The sequence below is a fragment of the Lepisosteus oculatus genome, chromosome 6, assembly GCF_040954835.1.
Source record: "Lepisosteus oculatus isolate fLepOcu1 chromosome 6, fLepOcu1.hap2, whole genome shotgun sequence".
Taxonomy (NCBI): domain Eukaryota; kingdom Metazoa; phylum Chordata; class Actinopteri; order Semionotiformes; family Lepisosteidae; genus Lepisosteus; species Lepisosteus oculatus.
In genome coordinates this window covers 10797040-10814858 of record NC_090701.1, presented here as the reverse complement: position 1 = coordinate 10814858, position 17819 = coordinate 10797040, and the positions used below count along the sequence as shown (strand labels likewise).

At 39.7% G+C, this 17819-nt stretch overlaps 1 protein-coding gene across 15 annotated transcripts in view; it reads left to right on the top strand.

Moving 5' to 3' along the window:
* kmt2ca (lysine (K)-specific methyltransferase 2Ca) overlaps positions 1–17505 on the top strand; it is a 158167-nt gene extending 140662 nt beyond the window's left edge. For 14 of the 15 annotated variants that reach the window (XM_069190966.1, XM_069190965.1, XM_069190963.1 and 11 more), the window contains 13 exons: positions 236–414; positions 1596–1732; positions 2957–3218; positions 4972–5090; positions 5737–5844; positions 7958–9083; positions 9305–9441; positions 11059–11201; positions 11833–12001; positions 12627–12743; positions 13225–13298; positions 14808–14916; positions 15494–17505. In XM_069190966.1, coding sequence (XP_069047067.1) covers positions 236–414; positions 1596–1732; positions 2957–3218; positions 4972–5090; positions 5737–5844; positions 7958–9083; positions 9305–9441; positions 11059–11201; positions 11833–12001; positions 12627–12743; positions 13225–13298; positions 14808–14916; positions 15494–15586 — 2773 coding nt within the window. In that variant the 3' untranslated portion in view covers positions 15587–17505. The remainder of the gene's footprint in view (positions 1–235; positions 415–1595; positions 1733–2956; positions 3219–4971; positions 5091–5736; positions 5845–7957; positions 9084–9304; positions 9442–11058; positions 11202–11832; positions 12002–12626; positions 12744–13224; positions 13299–14807; positions 14917–15493) is intronic. The other variant, XM_069190972.1, reaches the window with a different exon arrangement.
* Positions 17506–17819: the final 314 nt, after the last annotated feature.

Sequence of the window (17819 nt, the reverse complement as noted above, 5' to 3'; positions counted from 1 at the left end):
GTGCAGCCCTCTTTGTACCTTGTACTCACTTGCAGAGAAATTGATCTCCTGTGATACGTCAGTACAGAGTACAGCGTCCCAAAGGTTTTTGGAGACACGTTTTTGTGTTCATGGTTAGAAAAATGAATATTTTGGGAAATTAAATGTCTTGCCATTGTTAATCATCTACATGCTTCAGAATTAAAATGAAGGCTCCTGCCTAATGCCACTCATATTTGTCTCTTGGTACCCACAGAGGACAGGAGCACTGTGAAGACCGGGATACCCCCGACAGCTTCGTCCCCTCCTCTTCGCCTGAAAGTGTGGTGGGGATGGAGGTCAGTCGTTACCCGGACCTCTCCTTGGTGAAGGAGGAACCCCCTGACCCTGCCCCCTCCCCAATTATCCCCATGCTGCCCAGCTCCAGTGGAAAAGGTAATGAAACAGACGGGATGCTTCCCAGTCAGGGGATAGGAGGCCCACTCCTCACATCAGCCTCAGGGCTAACTACTTTCGTTTTTGGCAGAGACACATCATTTTTACTTTTTATACTAGCATGACACTTGAGAAAAAGACAAGAAGGGATGTGGCCATGCCAGTGTGGACTTAATTTTTTGTATATAAAGAAAGTCAGAAGAACCAAAGATTCAAATAACCTCAAATCTGGTTCATCTAGTAGAAGACTGTTGATGTAAGAACCGTCTTTACAGAAGAACCAACGGTTTTCCATGTAGTCACCTTAAAAAGCATGGTTTTGTGGTTTGTTCTTGCTCTGCTTTGGAAACCAAAAGAGTAAAAGCCACTTGATAGTTGAGAGTTGTTGAATAATCTTGGCACTGACCATGAAACTATCCAGGTGTATTTGTTTTTCCTTTTAGGGACAAAATACAAAAGCATCAGGTTGAAATGGAGAAATCAGTCTCAGATTGTTAAATGTAATCCATTGCAGGAAACAGAAATTTTGAAGTTGTCACACACGAGTTGACCTGGCTCGCTTATAATTGCTGCACTATGAAACAATGATTAGAAATGCTCTTTTACTCATAAATTTAACCAGCTATGAGGAGCTGACGTGGCGTGCGTGCTGCTTTGATGAGGTTTATGGTTTATGTTTTTTAACAAGTACACTTGTGGCCAAGTTTAGATTGCTTCTGTTCCATCCATTGATTTGTCAAGTGAACAGTGCTGATGTATCTGTTCTTTATATGTCATCGCTCCACCGTGGCTGTCTGCTCATTGTTTGATGGTGGTGTTGATGGATTGCTGTGAAATAATGTTTGAAAATGCGTTAGGTCTACTGCATGCTTATATAGGTTTATAAATATTTAGTATTTCTTCTAACATGTCGACAATCCCAAAAAAATCTCATTTTCCACACCATTTCGGTTTATGCCAGGTGCCAGGAACCTAACCCAACTTTATAAAAATGGAAATTAAAACTCTAAATATAGGGGGAGATGCCCTTCATTAATTTCCCATTGTGTACCTAATTTACTCTCTTTAGATATCCAGATTTGTCTGCTTCAAAATGAACCTTTTTAAAGTTATATTGTGCTAAAACGAAAGACTTCCACCACTGTCTTTTAGTGTATGTTTGCTTGTGTGTTGCCAATCAGGGTCAGAAGCCAGGCAGAATAATGTGAAGATGGAGCCATCTGGCGTGTTCTTTGGATCTCAGTTCGGGCCGTCGCAGAATTGTTCAAAAACAGGGCTCGTATCCATAGCAATTACACTGAACCCAGCTGCAGCAGAGGTGAGTAATTTAGTTTTTTTTCTTAAGAAAAAATACTTGGCTTCGTTTGTGTTCATTTGTCTGAGAATGGGAGAGGTTCTGTGCCTCTTGAGGTTTATCTTTGCTTAAATTGTAATGTGCAATAACTATCATTTGAATTAAAGTTGGCCATATGCTTTTGTAATTTTCAACTGTTCGAACCATTTTACAGCAAATTAATCCAAACAGTATTAATACCTTTCCCCAATTACAAGCTGGATAGTTCTAGGTGACGACTAGTTGTTTCCACTGATTCTTAGTCGTACCTTACTTACAAGTCCTCTTCAGCTTTAGATACAGAAGTTTTGTATGCTCATAGCCTGCAAAGACTAGCTGGTGTGGTACATCATCAAGGCAGTGTTATGGGAAATGGAGAAAAATTAAAACTGGTACTGATAAAGGTTAAAATATTGATAGTATGGGGGGGGAAAAGTAGCTATTGTGAACAGGCCTAATTTTACAAATGTTTGACTATACTAATTTAGAGGCTGCACATATTCTGAAACACACTGCTGTTTTTTTCCCCAAAGTTTGTTTTCCACCACGTTTCTGTGTAGTGAAATGGATGGGTAGTAAGCTGTCATAAAATTTGGGAGTGAAAAGAATGAAATTTAGTTACCAATCTTAAATTCAGCTCAATTCCATTTTTATTTAATAATCACACAAAACACGGTGAGCTTTTGCAGCTGCGCAGTCACTAATGGACAAAACTGAATATTGGAATATCTGAAGTTTGCCTATGTCCAGGATGTATGAATAAACTGTCTTGAGAAACATGTCATGTGACACACGTCCAAGACGTCCGCGTCACCTCAGATACAGCTGGTTCATCTTGTGGCAGCAAGAGAACTGCAGTTTTGTCAATACCCAGACCAGAAACAATTTTTCCTATGTATATATCTTTATCCCTACGGAAATTGTCCCTAGTTTTTCCAGCATAGAGACAGTTGATCGGTGACAGTGTTTTTGTTTCCTCTTTGATTTTGATTAGAATTTGCTCTGGGCAATCAACATTTGCACAGACAATTGAAGTGGAAAATTGACTAAGATTATTCTTTATCGGTTCAAGTCTGTTATACTTTCGTATCCTTCTTGAATGGAATGAAGCCAGCTGATTGCCTTAGGTTTTTACCCATTCTTGTGCTGCTTTGTAAGCATGTACAGTAAGTGGTATCGCAAGTCCAAGCTTCTTTTTTTTGTTTCTAGAACATCCATGGTGTGGTAGCAGCGGTGGCCGATCTCTTGTGTGTGAAAATCCCCAACAGCTATGAGGTTAGCAATGCTCCAGACAGGGGCTCGCTGGCCTTCCTCAACAGCCTCAAGGTACACCAGCAGAACTTTGAGCCTCGACCCCAGTTGCTGTTCCAAGGGCCTGGCCCAAACCATTCAGCAGTCATGAGGTTCATGAGACCCTCGGGACCTGTGGGAATGCTGCAGCCTCAGCTTCAGTTCCACCCCAGCAGTACCGGTGAGAATATTCTTCACTCCCTTTTCCTTGCACAGCTGCGAATTTACCAACTACCTGTCTGGCAGCAGGTTTGTTTAGTTGCTGTCATGGCACATCAGGGTCCTTGAGCAAAAGTTTTTTTTTTAAACTCTTCTCGTGCTAAGGAGTTCACCCCCATCTTGAAATTCAATTTCTATGTCGTACAAAAAACGTCTAAAAAACAAATTCCTTGGGATGACACCAAAAGTATTTTACTATCAGGACTTGTGGACTTCGAGGGGTCAGTGATGCAAAAAAACAAACTAAAACTCTTGGAATGTTCCTCTCTGTTCAGGGCTGTTCTGCACCATTGCTAGAATCCTCATCCTCATCACTTCACTTGGGGAAACTCTGCTTTCCAGTTGTAGGCGTCTTGCTTCCTCTCCTGTTTGAGCCACTCGGGAGCTCCAAATGAGGAGGTCTTTGACACGATGGAAGCCAATTAGAATTTCAATGCAGGACATCAGGGCAAACAATCAGCAATTGCCTTAAGAAATATTCCAAGCCTTTCTAATTTGTATATAGTCATAAATCATAACTGTGCTTAATTTGCAGATAGATAAAGAAAATCTGGAAATGTACTGAACAATTTTAGGAGTGTAGTAATTTGTGGTTGAGACCACCACTGTTTTTTCTGCCAGCACTGTTCCATAGCAAGTACTTTAACAGCAGTAGTTATATGCCATGAAGGTCTACACTTGCTTATGCAGTAATTTCTTAAAAGGAGCCCAAGGTTTCTGGATTTACTACATAGCTATTGTACAGTAGTTTGTTCCGGATATCCAATCACAGAGGAAAATAGAGGAATAAGTTCTAGAGTAAGATGTGTTTGTAACCATTTTTACTAGTTTTGTGTGTGTTAATAACTGAAGGCACAGAATATTACACAGATATGATTGAATAATTTTAGTGAATTGATCTGATGAAATAAGTATTTTATTAATATAAAATAAAAACTGTTGTTACAAATATTTTATTATAGATAATGAGAAAGTAGTCCTAAGTATTATATCCAACCCCTTTCACAAATATATAAATGTCTCTTACGTAAAAGCCTTACAATTGTATTGACAAACAGGCTCTGTGTTTCCAAGTGTTGTTGTGCATCAGTATTGATTTTGCCAATGTTCTGAGAAGTTAACAGATGAGCTAATGGTTTTGGTAAGGCTTGTTAGTGTGAAACCTCTTAAGGTTTAAGTGTTTTAATCTCAGATTGTGTCTAATGAAGGTGTTAAGTCAACCTTGTTGATTTTGAAGCCCTAAATGAAGAATAAGTTATTTTAAAATTCACTAAATTTTGTTTACTTGTTTACTTCTGCTCATGTGGATGTTTAACTGTGCTGTATGGTGTCCAGTGATTTTATTGTTAGAATAGGATACATTTATTTTTGTTAATTTTTTCAATGCAGCTATTTTAACAATTTTGATTTCTGGTAAAAACAGACTTATTGAGGACTAAATTCTGTGGAAAAGTTATAATCCTGAGTCAGTTGAAAAAAGTTTATTCCAAATACAAGGTTCATGATTTTGTAGCTCTTTGAATGCTTTTTTTAGGGGTTTGAACCTGTCAAAATCTTTGAAACAGCTTAAGAAACATCCTTACCACACAAAAGAAATCTTTTAGGTGTATTTTTAGCCCTTGCCAGCCACTAACGCCAAAAATAAAAATGGTCTGATTGCAAGTGTACCGGAGTCTGTCACTGCATCCTGTTTGAAACGTGGGAATGTGTTTTAGGTTCGGCTGTGGTGAAAGGAGACCCTGGACTGAAACCACAGTGGTGCTGTCACTGCAAGGTTGTGGTTCTTGGAAATGGAGTAAGGAAATCCACCAAAGACTTGCCTTCTGCTGGACAGGTAATACTCCAGAATACACAAGCTCCAGTTGCTGTGGCTTGAAGTCATGTTGTCCAAGTCTTTCAGGAAACTGTTCATTGTTAAGGATTAATTGTTCTGTAATTAGAAATTTCTGCTCCCAGTGCTTCCAGAAGTTTGCATAAATTCTATACACTCATTCCCCAGAGTCAGAAACCTTTCACTTCAGGTCCTGATCTCAGGCAGCTGCTGAGACTCACATCAAAGTGGAGATTTGTCAAGTTCTGGCTCAGGGGCACACAAAAGCATAATTACGAGACATACAGATTCATTTTTTATCAAGGGCAGTGCACTGTTGCAGAGCAGTTAGGAGGTTAACTGATAGAAGCTGAAAGGTAGAAAAAATAATGACAGAAATGTAAATGTTCAGAGGCCCAAAGTTCACAAATGGTTAATCTTTTGAAATGCAGGTTATTCAAATCTGTGATACCTTTGATGTTCTTACAATATGCAAATTTAATAACTCCTTTTGGCATCAACAAAGGTTGATGCAAGAAGATTCTTTGATCTTTGATTCCCACTGTGTCACTTGGTCTGCATTTGAATGATAATTTATAATGATTTGAAGGCAGATGAGAGCAGCGCTCTTTGGAGAGAAGAATGGTTATCCTTGACTTCTATTTCCCAGGACTCACGGGACGGACCAGGGCGAACAGAGGGGAACATGGTCTTCTGCAGCCACAACTGCTTTGTTCTGTACTGCACAGCCATTCAGTCCAAAACCACGGAGGCCAAGGTATGAATGGCAGGAATTCTGTATGCCCGACTGATTCTGGCAGATCAACAAATGCAAATTTTATTTTTATCAACCTCATGTAAGGCAAAGAAAGGGTGGAATGAAAGTATATTTACTGTATGGCAAAAGGATTACAGGTTATTGTATGAACAAGCACATGTGTAACTATGTTATGTGGGCAGTGAACCGTGCTTACCAGTAATGTCATAATTTAAAGTCTAGTTGAGCTCTGCATGCAGTATACCTCTGTGGGATAATATACAGGTGACACTAACAGATGAAAAAAATATACAGGGATAATGGTGTGAGTTTCTGCTGTCACCTGATTTTTGACTGTCCTTGGGGACAAATTGAAACCACTTTGAATTATTTTTTGTTCATTAAGACTTCATTCTTGTGAGTTTTCATCATAATAAGGTCTGGAATAAATGCCATTGCATCACAAGACTTTTAACGGTTCTCTTAGATGCAGACACAGATGCAGATCCTGGATTGCTTACAGAGATGAATGAAATTATCCTTTGTAAACCTGCCTTCAGTTGGGTACAGGTACCCACCCAACTTGGAGTCGACAGTTGTTTCCATTTCGGCTCACAGCTGCAAACCTACAGCTGCATGTGGGAGAGAATGAGGACATTTGTGGCCTGCCTAACTTTGAGCCACCCCTGGGAAATCCTGGTTAAAGTCAACTAGTGGCACGACCCAGGCTCAAACCTGCCATACCTAGTTTCATAGAGATCAACCTCATTCAGGAGGCCCAAGCAGTTTGCTTCATTTCTGCACAGCTTCTGATAATGACCCTTATAAATATGCCCTGAGGTTTCTGTACAAGATCATGTCAGAAAAATGAGCAATAAAAATCTCAAATGTCTTACTTTTCACCACAACCTAGGAAAAACCTTATGTTTTTTTTCCACCATTTCCATTGAACTCTGCTTTTCGTTTCAATAGTCAATGAAATAAGACAAGGGTAATTTTTTTCCAGTGCTTTTTTTTTTTACGTGTATAGTTTAAGGTTTTAAAGCTATGACGAGCAGAGTGAACGAAAGGAAAACATTGACCACGTTTTGCACAGAGGGATTAGCATTGGCGCACGGACTTGATGTTTACCAAAAGCGATTAAGGGTTTTTGGCCTTGTCGCTTTTAAAGAGCCATGGAAGGTAATGGAGAATGGAGCTAATTCTCAGTATCCTGCAGCAAACAATTTGAAAGGTTGTTAACATCCCAGTATTCTTTTGTATCTTCAACAAGTTAAAGATTTGTATTATGAAATACAGAATCTGAATAAAGCGGAGCGGTGGCTCTGTGGCTAAGGATCTGCGCCTGTGACTGGAAGGTTGCCGGTTCAAATCCTGCGGCCAACGGAGGAATCCTACTCCGTTGGGCCCCTGAGCAAGGCCCTTAACCCTAACTGCTCCAGGGGCGCCGTACAATGGCCGACCCTGCGCTCTGATCCCAAGCTTCTTTCCCTGTCTGTGTCTCCATGGAGAAAAGCTGGGGTATGTGAAAAAGATGAATTCCTAATGCAATAAATTGTATAGGGCTAATAAAGAAACATTATTATTATTATTATTATTATTATTATTAATGAGGGTTTGCTTTTTTTGCAATAGCCACATGGCTTGAGGATGTATTTGTGGTGACCATACCAAACAGTTCATTTGTTTTTCAACAGTTCACCAGTTAATATCTGTGATTTATGCATGTTCTTTTAAGTTGGCATGGTTGAGCGCTCATGTCTGGTGTTATCCAGGACCTTGATCTTTATCATTTTTTACAATGGTTGAAGTATCGCCCTGGATATCAAAACAGGTTGCAGTTGCCTTTTCGGTATTGTATATTTTTCTGACTTGATTTTTTTTTTTTTAAATCTTGACCTTTCTTAAAACTGAAAATTGATTGAAAGCCCTAAAGCCCTTTTTAACCAAAGGTTTCTCATTTTCAACCTGAAATGTCCTACAGCAGTTGTGAGCTTTTATAAATTCTGTTCTTAATACCGTCCTTCTCCTTTTTTTTCTGTGTGGTTAAGTGCCATAAAAGAACCAGAATTGTCCTCAGGAGGTTTTACATCTGAACTTTCATCCAACTCCTTTGCAACTCTTCTTTTCACAGGAAGCTATTACTGTCCTGTCCGATTCCAAAGCCAAAGAGGCGACTTCCAAAACCCTTCACCAGTACAGCAACAACACCTCCATGCTGGATGTCCACTGCTTGCCACAGCTGCAGCCGAAGGAGTCTCCTCCCCTGACTCCTCCCATCACCTTCCCCACTGCTGCCTTGGAAGCCGCCAAGATCGACGCCAAGCCCGATGTGCTGAAGGTCACGGTGAAGCTGAAGCCGCGACCCAGGGCTGTCCACAACGCTTTCGAGGACTCCCGGCACGCGGGGAAGAGGTGGAAAGGCATGCGGTGGAGGAAGTGGAGCGTCCAGATTGTGCTCCCGAAAGGCAACTTCAAGCTGCCTTGCGAGGACGAGATTGACGAGCTCCTGCAGAAGCTTGGGACCTCCCTGAGGCCAGAACTGCTCCCTAAAGACCACCGGAAATGCTGCTTCTGCCATGAGGAAGGCGACGGTATGACAGATGGGCCTGCCAGGCTCCTTAACCTTGACCTTGACCTCTGGGTGCACCTGAACTGCGCGCTGTGGTCCACAGAGGTCTACGAGACGCAGGCGGGGGCGCTGATCAACGTGGAGCTGGCACTGAGGCGCGGGCTGTCCATGAAATGCGTATACTGTCAGAAAATGGGCGCCACCAGCGGGTGCCACCGGCTGCGCTGCACCAACATCTACCACTTCACCTGTGCCCTCAAGGCCCAGTGCATGTTCTTCAAGGATAAGACCATGCTCTGCCACATGCACCGGCCCCGGGGGGGCACCCACGAGCACGAGCTCAGGTACTTCGCCGTGTTCCGCAGAGTGTACGTGCAGCGGGACGAGGTGAGGCAGATCGCCAGCATCGTGCAGCGGGGCGAGAGGGACCACACTTTCCGTGTCGGCAGCCTCATTTTCCACGCCATTGGCCAGCTGCTGCCTCACCAGATGCAGGCTTTCCATGGTCCCACTGCCATCTACCCCGTGGGCTATGAAGCCAGCCGACTCTACTGGAGCATGCGCTATAGCAACCGCCGCTGCCGCTACCTCTGCTCCATCGACGAAAAGGACAGCAAGCCCGAGTTCACCATCAGAGTCGTGGAGCAGGGCTACGAGGATCTGGTTCTCACCGATAGTACTCCGAAAGGTAAAGACTGTCAAAGACTCCTCTTTTTAACACAGCTAAGCACCGACTCTTGGTAAAACGGAAAGTCAAACAGATGCGTGTTTTTCTAATACTCGTGCTATTGGAGCTCGGGTTGAGCAGGTGTTGGTCCTGAAACAGGCTCTCCTACTTTTCTGGGGCACGTCTTCCACAGTGCCCCAGTGTTCATTGTGTTTTTTAATGCTGTTTGTGGTTTCTTGCAGGGGTCTGGGATAAGGTTTTGGAGCCGGTAGCAGAACGGCGCAATGAGTCTGGTACATTGAAACTATTCCCAGTGTACCTGAAAGGAGAAGACCTCTTCGGCCTCACGGTCTCTGCTGTGACTAGGATAGCTGAATCTGTAAGGGTTTATCTATGTATATAATACAGCCCAAACACCTGTAACACCTGCTATTTATTATTCAGTCTGTGGCCTGACATGATGCCCACATATTGTTAATAGTATAAGGATGGATCAGTTTTCTTTTCTAGATTTGGGATGGGTGAAAACTCTGCCAAGTCTCGAGTCAAACGCTTCTGATGTCTCTCATGGAGACTTCACTGACTTTTAGTCTGAATAATGTACCTCTTGTAGAACAGTCTTTAATCATATTTTCTCCTAAAGTGAACTCATTAAATGCTGTTTATCTAATAAGTGCTTATGGTGCTTATATAGATATTTTTTGTAGTTTATACTGCACGTGCAAATCGTTTTCAAGTCTCATAGCTGTAGAATGATTATCCACACACCTGGCCATACTTTAAATGCTTTTTAACCAGTTTTTATTTTCAAAACTAGAAAAAACCTAATTAGTTCTTGATGGTATACAGCTGATCTGGAAACAGTGACCCTCACCTGAATGAGGCCTGTGGATTAAACAAGTTGTGTGTGCAGCACAGACATGAGAGCACACATGCCTTTTTGTTTTGCTCTTGTCTAAAAACTGCATGTTCTCTGGTATTTTGTGTGAATGAGTTTTGTCACCCTTAAATTTGTTCATGAAGGAAAGGGAAGTTTTGCAGATGTAAGATCTCTGTCTAAATGGTGTTCTGGTAGGAAGTGTCAAACTGCACAGTTTGCACAAGACCAAGCTCATATTTGACCTACAGAGTTTTGTCACTGCCTTTGTGTTATATCACATTTAAATACAGTTCCCCAACTTTACAACAAAAAACACTTACTAACAGTACATATTTGTCATTTTACTAGAAATATTTGTGTATGGTGTGTGTATTTTTACATTTTTTGCTCACTGAGAAGCATTATGCTCTAACTTTTTTCTAATATTCAATTTTATCTTGAAATATTTCTGTGGTTTACCCTCTTAGATGTGCAGTTATGGAAATATTACTTATTGCAAACCTAATTTTATGGATATAAATGTTATACACAAAAGTAGCTGGTAGACCAAAGCTGTAACGTTTCATAAGGTTTCACCCTCAGATTGTTAACATAAGGTTTCACCTTATGAAACCTGAGGCCATCATTTTTAAATCACAGGCAACTTTAATCAGTCTGGTTGAAAGAAAAAGTTTAAAAGAAACAAGTTTCATGCTCAGTGAAGCCATTGTTAAATGTATGTGTGACTGTCTTCTAGAAATGCATTATTCTTTTGAGGAAGAGTAAACTTCCTCAGACTTTTGCAACTGTGGACAAGAAGGCTAACGTGACAACTTAAAACACGACTTGAAATATTTTATTGAAATTTGTCATCTTGTCATGCAATTTTTAACTAGATTGTGTTTTCAAACTTGCTATACACAAACAGAGATGTTTTAAGCTATGGATGATTAAGAAAAATTCAATTTAAAATAGAAATCCAGTATTTCTAGCAGTTTCTGGCCGTTTTGTTGAATAGGCTGTGCAGGTTCAACGTTAGTGATGATAGACTTCATTACAGAAGTAGGTACTGAAAGTTTTAGCTTTCTCATCTTAACACAAAAAAAACTCACATTTTTGTGTTTTTATTTTTTCCAGCTCCCTGGGGTTGAGGCCTGTGAAAACTACACATTCCGCTATGGCCGAAATCCTTTAATGGAATTGCCTCTGGCCATCAACCCCACAGGCTGTGCGCGCTCTGAGCCCAAAATGAGTTCCCATGTCAAGAGGTTTGTGTTAAGGTATTTTGTCTGATTTCAACTTCAAATACAATCGTTGGTGTTCTGGGTCTTGTGCCTTGCATTCTTCCTGCTGTGGGAACGTCCCACAGTCCTGAGCTCTGTGTCGCAAGCTGGCATCTGGGGAATGGCTTCATCTCCGAGCACATAAGATCTGCCTGCATTTCTTCCTTTTGCTGAGTGTTTTAAGGTTGTTCAAAGGGGTTTTGGCTCAGTCTCCATTTCTGGTGTCCGTGAAATCGTCCACTTGAATCGAAATGTTTCTTTCTCAGTAATGCTTCTTGAAGGAAATGCTCCTGGTAAAGCAGCTGATGTGTTAGATCTGTGTTTGCAATTTCTGGCCTCTTTTAGCATTGTGATTCTCTCAACTCTAGTCTTTCCTTGAGTGATTTCTTACTGTAACTAAGTATCAGCAAAGTTTTGTTTTATAAACCTGTCTCTGACATCTAACATTTTTTCCCCCCCTTTTCAAACTCTTGGATGTTTTTTCTTGGCCCTCTTAAGTGGTTGTTGCCGTCATTCTCATCTTAAGCCTTTGCGTTTTGTCGTCTTGTCTCTTGTAGCGTATTTTTCTAAGGGTGAAAAGACTTCAGTCTTTTTTTTTTTGTTTCTTGTGGCCCCCTAAATCTTGCAGGCCTCACACACTGAACAGCACCAGCACATCGAAGTCCTTTCAGAGTACAGTGACTGGGGAGCTCAATGCACCATACAGCAAACAGTTTGTTCATTCCAAGTCCTCTCAGTACCGCAAAATGAAAACCGAGTGGAAGAGCAATGTTTATCTGGCCCGGTCTCGCATCCAGGTCAGTAAAACTCAGAATTCAGAATCGGCATCACCACTTAACTGCACTTGTGAGACTAATGTGGCTAAGCTGCTCTGGTACTGAGGTGTGAAGTGAAAAACATCTCACTTTGTTTCATAATTAGCTAAATTTTAATGTCCCGTTTAAAAACAAAGTGTAAATCAGCCAAAGACAAGTTTATAGGAGGTGTTGTGACAAAAAATGAACATCGAAACAGAACACTAGTGCCTTAGGAGCAGTACATCATGGAACTCTTACAAAAAGACTATTACACTAGTTTGTCTGGCTCTGATCGTTTTTTTGTTCAGTAGTACTAGGACCTATGGAATAATCTGTATTCCACACACTCCTTAGGACAGTTGTCAGGGGACCAGTTTTAGAGACTTGCAAGTTATGTTTGGCATGATCTTAACTGCACTTAATTTCAAAATGATTGTATAAGACTTTCTCTGTATCCTTTTATTTGATTAAAATGGTTTCTCGACCACTGTGTAATCTGTGATTGCATTGATTAATTTTAATTTAAAGCACTTTTGTTTCTCAAAAAATAGAAATGATTGAGAGTATAAGGTGTATACAAGGCTTTTATTTTATTCGATTGTGTTAACTTGCACATTGTTGACAGGGTTTGGGACTATACGCTGCCAGAGACATTGAAAAATACACCATGGTCATTGAGTACATTGGAACCATCATACGTAATGAAGTTGCAAACAGGAAAGAAAAGCTTTATGAATCTCAGGTATGGCAATTACACCCCGATGTTCAGGAACCTATTAGGCCATTTGTCTATCTAAAGCAAAAGTATATGTCATTGTCTTGTACAATAACAATCCATAGTGCAGAAATGAAAGACATAGCAGTGCTTGTTGAACAGTCTATTTTAAAGTCACTGTGACCACCGATTAATAATGGTAGATTGTTCACCAAAGCATGCTCTAAACGAGAAAAATTATGGGGAAAAAATCTGACTTAAGTCTTTCTGAGCAAAACTATCCTTAGATTGTTCTGTGGCAGTCCTGAATGCTAGCTATTATATTGTTGAAACTCAGCTTTGTATATGTTTCAAACAATAATGGTTGAATGGCTAATGTAGTAGCTGTTATTAAGTTGTGCCATAATCTAGGTATGACAAATGCTTTTTTTTCATTGCAAGTCAGCCTTTTCTGAGTATCCAAGTACTTTCGTTCCAATCAGTATTCTGGTGCTGGTGTGTTTTGCAGAACCGTGGAGTCTACATGTTTCGAATTGACAGTGAACATGTCATTGATGCAACACTGACAGGAGGTCCAGCCAGGTAGGACCATTGACAGGATGCCTGGTTGTTCTGCAAATAGCACATTTAGATGCTGTCTTGAGAATTTGTCCCATTCCTCTCATAGTGTTACAAATGTTAAGTAAATTCACATCTATCAAGTAGGCTGTCCACACTATAACTCACATGATCATCTAGCAAGAAAGCCACTGTTGCAAAAGTAGCAGGAGTGGTGTGTAGGATCCTGTTGGAATGTTAGTGTGTCAGAAGGTCAAGTGAGGTCTCAGGACGGGATCAATACAGCACCATGCACTCAGATTGCTATTGATCAGTGCAAGTGAAGCAGAGACAAATGTCACCACACCGTCCCACTTATACCTCCCAATTAATTGGTCTTGTGTACGATAATACTATGTATCGTTCAGCCACGCTTGCTTATGACTGTCAGGGCAGTCTACACAAAAACATTCATCAATAACGGGGAGTGGGCTTCACCATGAACAAATCTACTTGCAGGAACTTGGTCCGTTCTCCCCATACTGGTGACACAAAGGCATTTTTTCCTCTTGATAATCGGGTCATGTTCGCTCTTGTGTTTTTCTTACTAGATTTTCACCATGACATTCAGTAGATTAAGTCCCCTGTCCTATACCCAGTCGGCTTTGTCACTAATGATGTGGTTTTGCACTAATAAACAATCGCTCAGGTGCGTCCGTCATGAATAGTCAATGACAGTGATGCCAAGAGCATTTAATCGATATCCAAAGTCTCTTAAAAGTTATTTTTTTCATCTGATGTTTAATATATAGGTTTGCATTCTATTTAATGTTCAGTGATTGATAGCACATGCACTGTATCAGTTTTGGTCACAGACGTTTGATGGAGCCACCAAGCAGCTTCAAGTATTACATTACTGTTTTGAACTGAGCATTTAATGTTCATTATTTAATAGTACACTCCATGACCTTTCGTAATACATTGAACAGTGTGGTATGCTGCCCCGGCCTGTTCTTAAGTGGCAAGAAAATGGAAGCTCATTAATAATTTGTCATTCCTTTTTTTTTTTGCACTAAGCTAGCATTTGACACTGCCAGCCCCCTAGCAGACCTTATTAAAGAGCTGTTCTTCTTACAGATTCAAATGAAAGCCTGGAATCTCAGATATGTTACTGTTGCTTAGCCTAGGCCAGGTGCTCACCTGCTTTTTAAAAGACACCTCTGACTTTGTAGTCAGAGAGCGTAAGTAATCAATTAGCATAGGGCTCTCTGTGCAGGAGATGTTCAGAGAAGGAGTATATAAGTCAGATATAAATACAAGTAGTTTTTTGCTATCCACTCTAGTATTTTTGTTTTAAAGAAAATACAACGTTTCAGAACGTTGTTTTCTTTCTTCTCTTTTCAGGATGGAAAAAAGCCTATTACTTGTTCCTTTGCAGCCTACACATGCTGATCCAGCTACCCACCTGAACTGTTTGTTTTAAAATTGCACTTTGTGTGTATAATTAATGCAAGCGTTGGGCAACTTTTGAGAAACGTTTTGTTTTCACAACAGGTATATCAACCATTCTTGTGCACCAAACTGTATAGCTGAGGTAGTGACCTTTGAAAGAGGACATAAAATCATCATCAGCTCTAACAGGAGGATTCAAAAAGGAGAAGAGGTTGGAAATCTTCTGCTTTGGTTCTTTGTTTGAAACCCTATGTTGTGTGCTTACCAGCTTTAATGATGATTTCAATTCAAATTCAGTTCAATTTGAGCGTTTGATATCCTGTGTTCTCCAATTTCCTTGTTTGAAGAATCCCATCCTGATGCCGGACATGTTGAGTAGTTTGTGTGCATCGTTGCACATGATAATCAAGAGTATTATTACGCTAGAGTGCGGGGGTGTTTTGTTTGACATATACCATGTTTTGTTGGTGGAAGGTATTCACAGGATGCCTAAAATGACACCAGGAGAATGACGACATGATATTTAATGGTGAATGATGTTTAATATTTAGGTTTGCATTATATTTAATTTCAGTGATTGATAGTACATGTACTGTATCAGTTTTGGTCAGGCATTTCGTTTGGAGCTACCAAGGAAGGAAAATATTGTTCTTATTATTTCTTTCCCGCGATAAATCATCACAGGCTGTCCTTTACCTTTTTCCGTTCTCTTTGAAAGCTGTTTACGCATTAGTCAGTTGTAAAAAAAAAATGAAACCTTTATGAGCGTTTCCCTTTTTTGTTTTCAGCTGTGTTATGACTACAAGTTTGACTTTGAAGACGACCAGCATAAGATTCCTTGTCACTGTGGAGCTGTAAACTGCCGAAAGTGGATGAACTGAAAATCGCATTCCTTGGCCATCTTTTTTTTTACAGATGCACTTGTTCCTTTGGAAGAAGTGTTTGAAACTAAAGATCTTTCAATACTGGGGGGGAGGGAAGGGCTGTGCTTGGGGTGGGGTGGGTTTAGCAGCGGGATTATGAGTAGGGTTGGAGTCCAATGTTTTGTGATAATATTGATTTCTTGGAGATGACTTGTAAAAAGGCACAATGCCAATTGGGTTCTTCATGACAGAAGACAAATTGGCGACACACTGGCACTTCAGTACTGAGTTGAGTGACAAAACATTTTAGGATTTTGGACAAGAAACCGGAGGGCTGAGCTGCTAGCTCATGTTGCGGTGAGTGATTATGAATGTAGGAGAGAATTCACCAGCGGATCCAGAGCGTACATAGTGCTGGCCACAGCCTTATTTGTTTAAAAAGGGGCAGGCCCTCTAGTTTAAAAAGATATATATAGAAAAATATATTAAAAAACGTAGACACCACTGAACAAGGAATGTACTGAGATGACTTCCTTAGGGATACAGCTAAGGGAAATTAACTTGCACTAAAATACATTTAAAATACTTGATTCCATGAGTCAGTTTATCGTAGTTTGTTTTTTTTTGGATTTCTGTAAAATAAGAGAAACATTTTTGTATTTATTATTGGATAAGTGAATGAAGCTATTTTTAAAAATTAAAAAAAGAAGAAAGCAAACTGCTGCTGTTGCCTGCAGATTTAACAGATCTTGTTACTTTGTACAAAGTGTATATAGTTTGAAAAAATTGTTTAAAGATATAGAAATTATTGACCAAATGCTACCTTAACTTTGCGGCTGTTTGGGTTGTTTTCTTTGTTTTTTGTTTTGACAAAATAATTTAATAAGGATGTCATAATTTCGTTCAGAGTATATATAGTGTATAGATGTGGTGTACAGAATGTGTAAAAAAAAACATTCACATGAAAATATTTTGTTGTAATATTGTAACCGTCGTAATTAATGTCTTCTGACCACTTGAATTTTTTTCTTTTTTCTAGTTTCCATAATCATTACTTTCCTTTTGCTTTTGTTTGGGTTGTATGATGACTTTTGTGATCGAGGCATCGATCTGAGGATCGCAAGGAAAAATTGTGACATCCTTATTCTGTAAATCAGGTTGGAGATTATAACTAGTGAGAACTGTGAATTTTTAGGTCTAAAACCACGCAAGCCGAATCTGGAAGCTTCTTTTTAACATGAACAGGCCCATCTTTCGTACTCCGATCATGCAGGCTTAAGAGTAGAAGACACTGCTTAGGGCTTCAGTCGTGCAGATGTGTTTTCAGAAATTTTACATTTGCCTTTTGCTTACAAATTGTAGGAGCCTGGCAGTTGGGTTTGAAATACAGAAAAAAACAAGGAAAAGTTTGTATGGATTGTTTTTGTTTACATTTCTTTAAGGAAAAATAAAACCAACACTGTCTGTGTGTTGACTGGTGGAGAAGTGATAACATTTTCAGCCAGTTTAGCGTTTCATTTTCAAGTAAAAAAAATCTGGTACTGACACTTCACAAACCATTTAAGTTTGAAATGAAGTTTTCTTTTGTGTGCACAATTTCAGTGGACTGTAAAACTGTTGGTATATTCAAAGACAGTCTTGTAATGTATATGGCATGATGTATTTTTTAACTTTCAGATAAATCAATTGTATATATTTTTTTCTTGATAAATAGCTGTAATGAAATTGTTTCTTGGATATTTTTCTCCTCCTTGTACAATATTCCAACATCCTTACCAGTATTTGTCCTACGATTTTTTTTCTTTGTCCTGTATAGTAGTACCTAATGTCAACAAAATGAAGCCTTTTTGAAGTATAAAGAGTGTTATGGGTTTTGGAGTTTGTGGAACCAGATTTAGGAGCATTTACAAAAAAAATAAAATATTTTACATCTAAAATTGTTGCCTGTCCTTTTATCTGGTTTTACTGGAATATACAGTTGTTAGGGTAGCGTTCATCAATTAAAAGAGGCATAATAAAGATATCATGCCACTATAAATAATTCAGTATTATTGTAATTTATTATATCATAATAAAGCCCTCTTGTGGAAGATTATGGGAACAAACAAATACTGTGCCTTCTTCCTGACTGCAGGCAAACTGACTTTCTTGATACTTGCGGAATACTAGAAAAAGCAAACTTTGACATTACAGAATGGTCTTATTCAATGGGGAAAAAATCACAAATACTATAGCTGTTTAGTAAAGATTA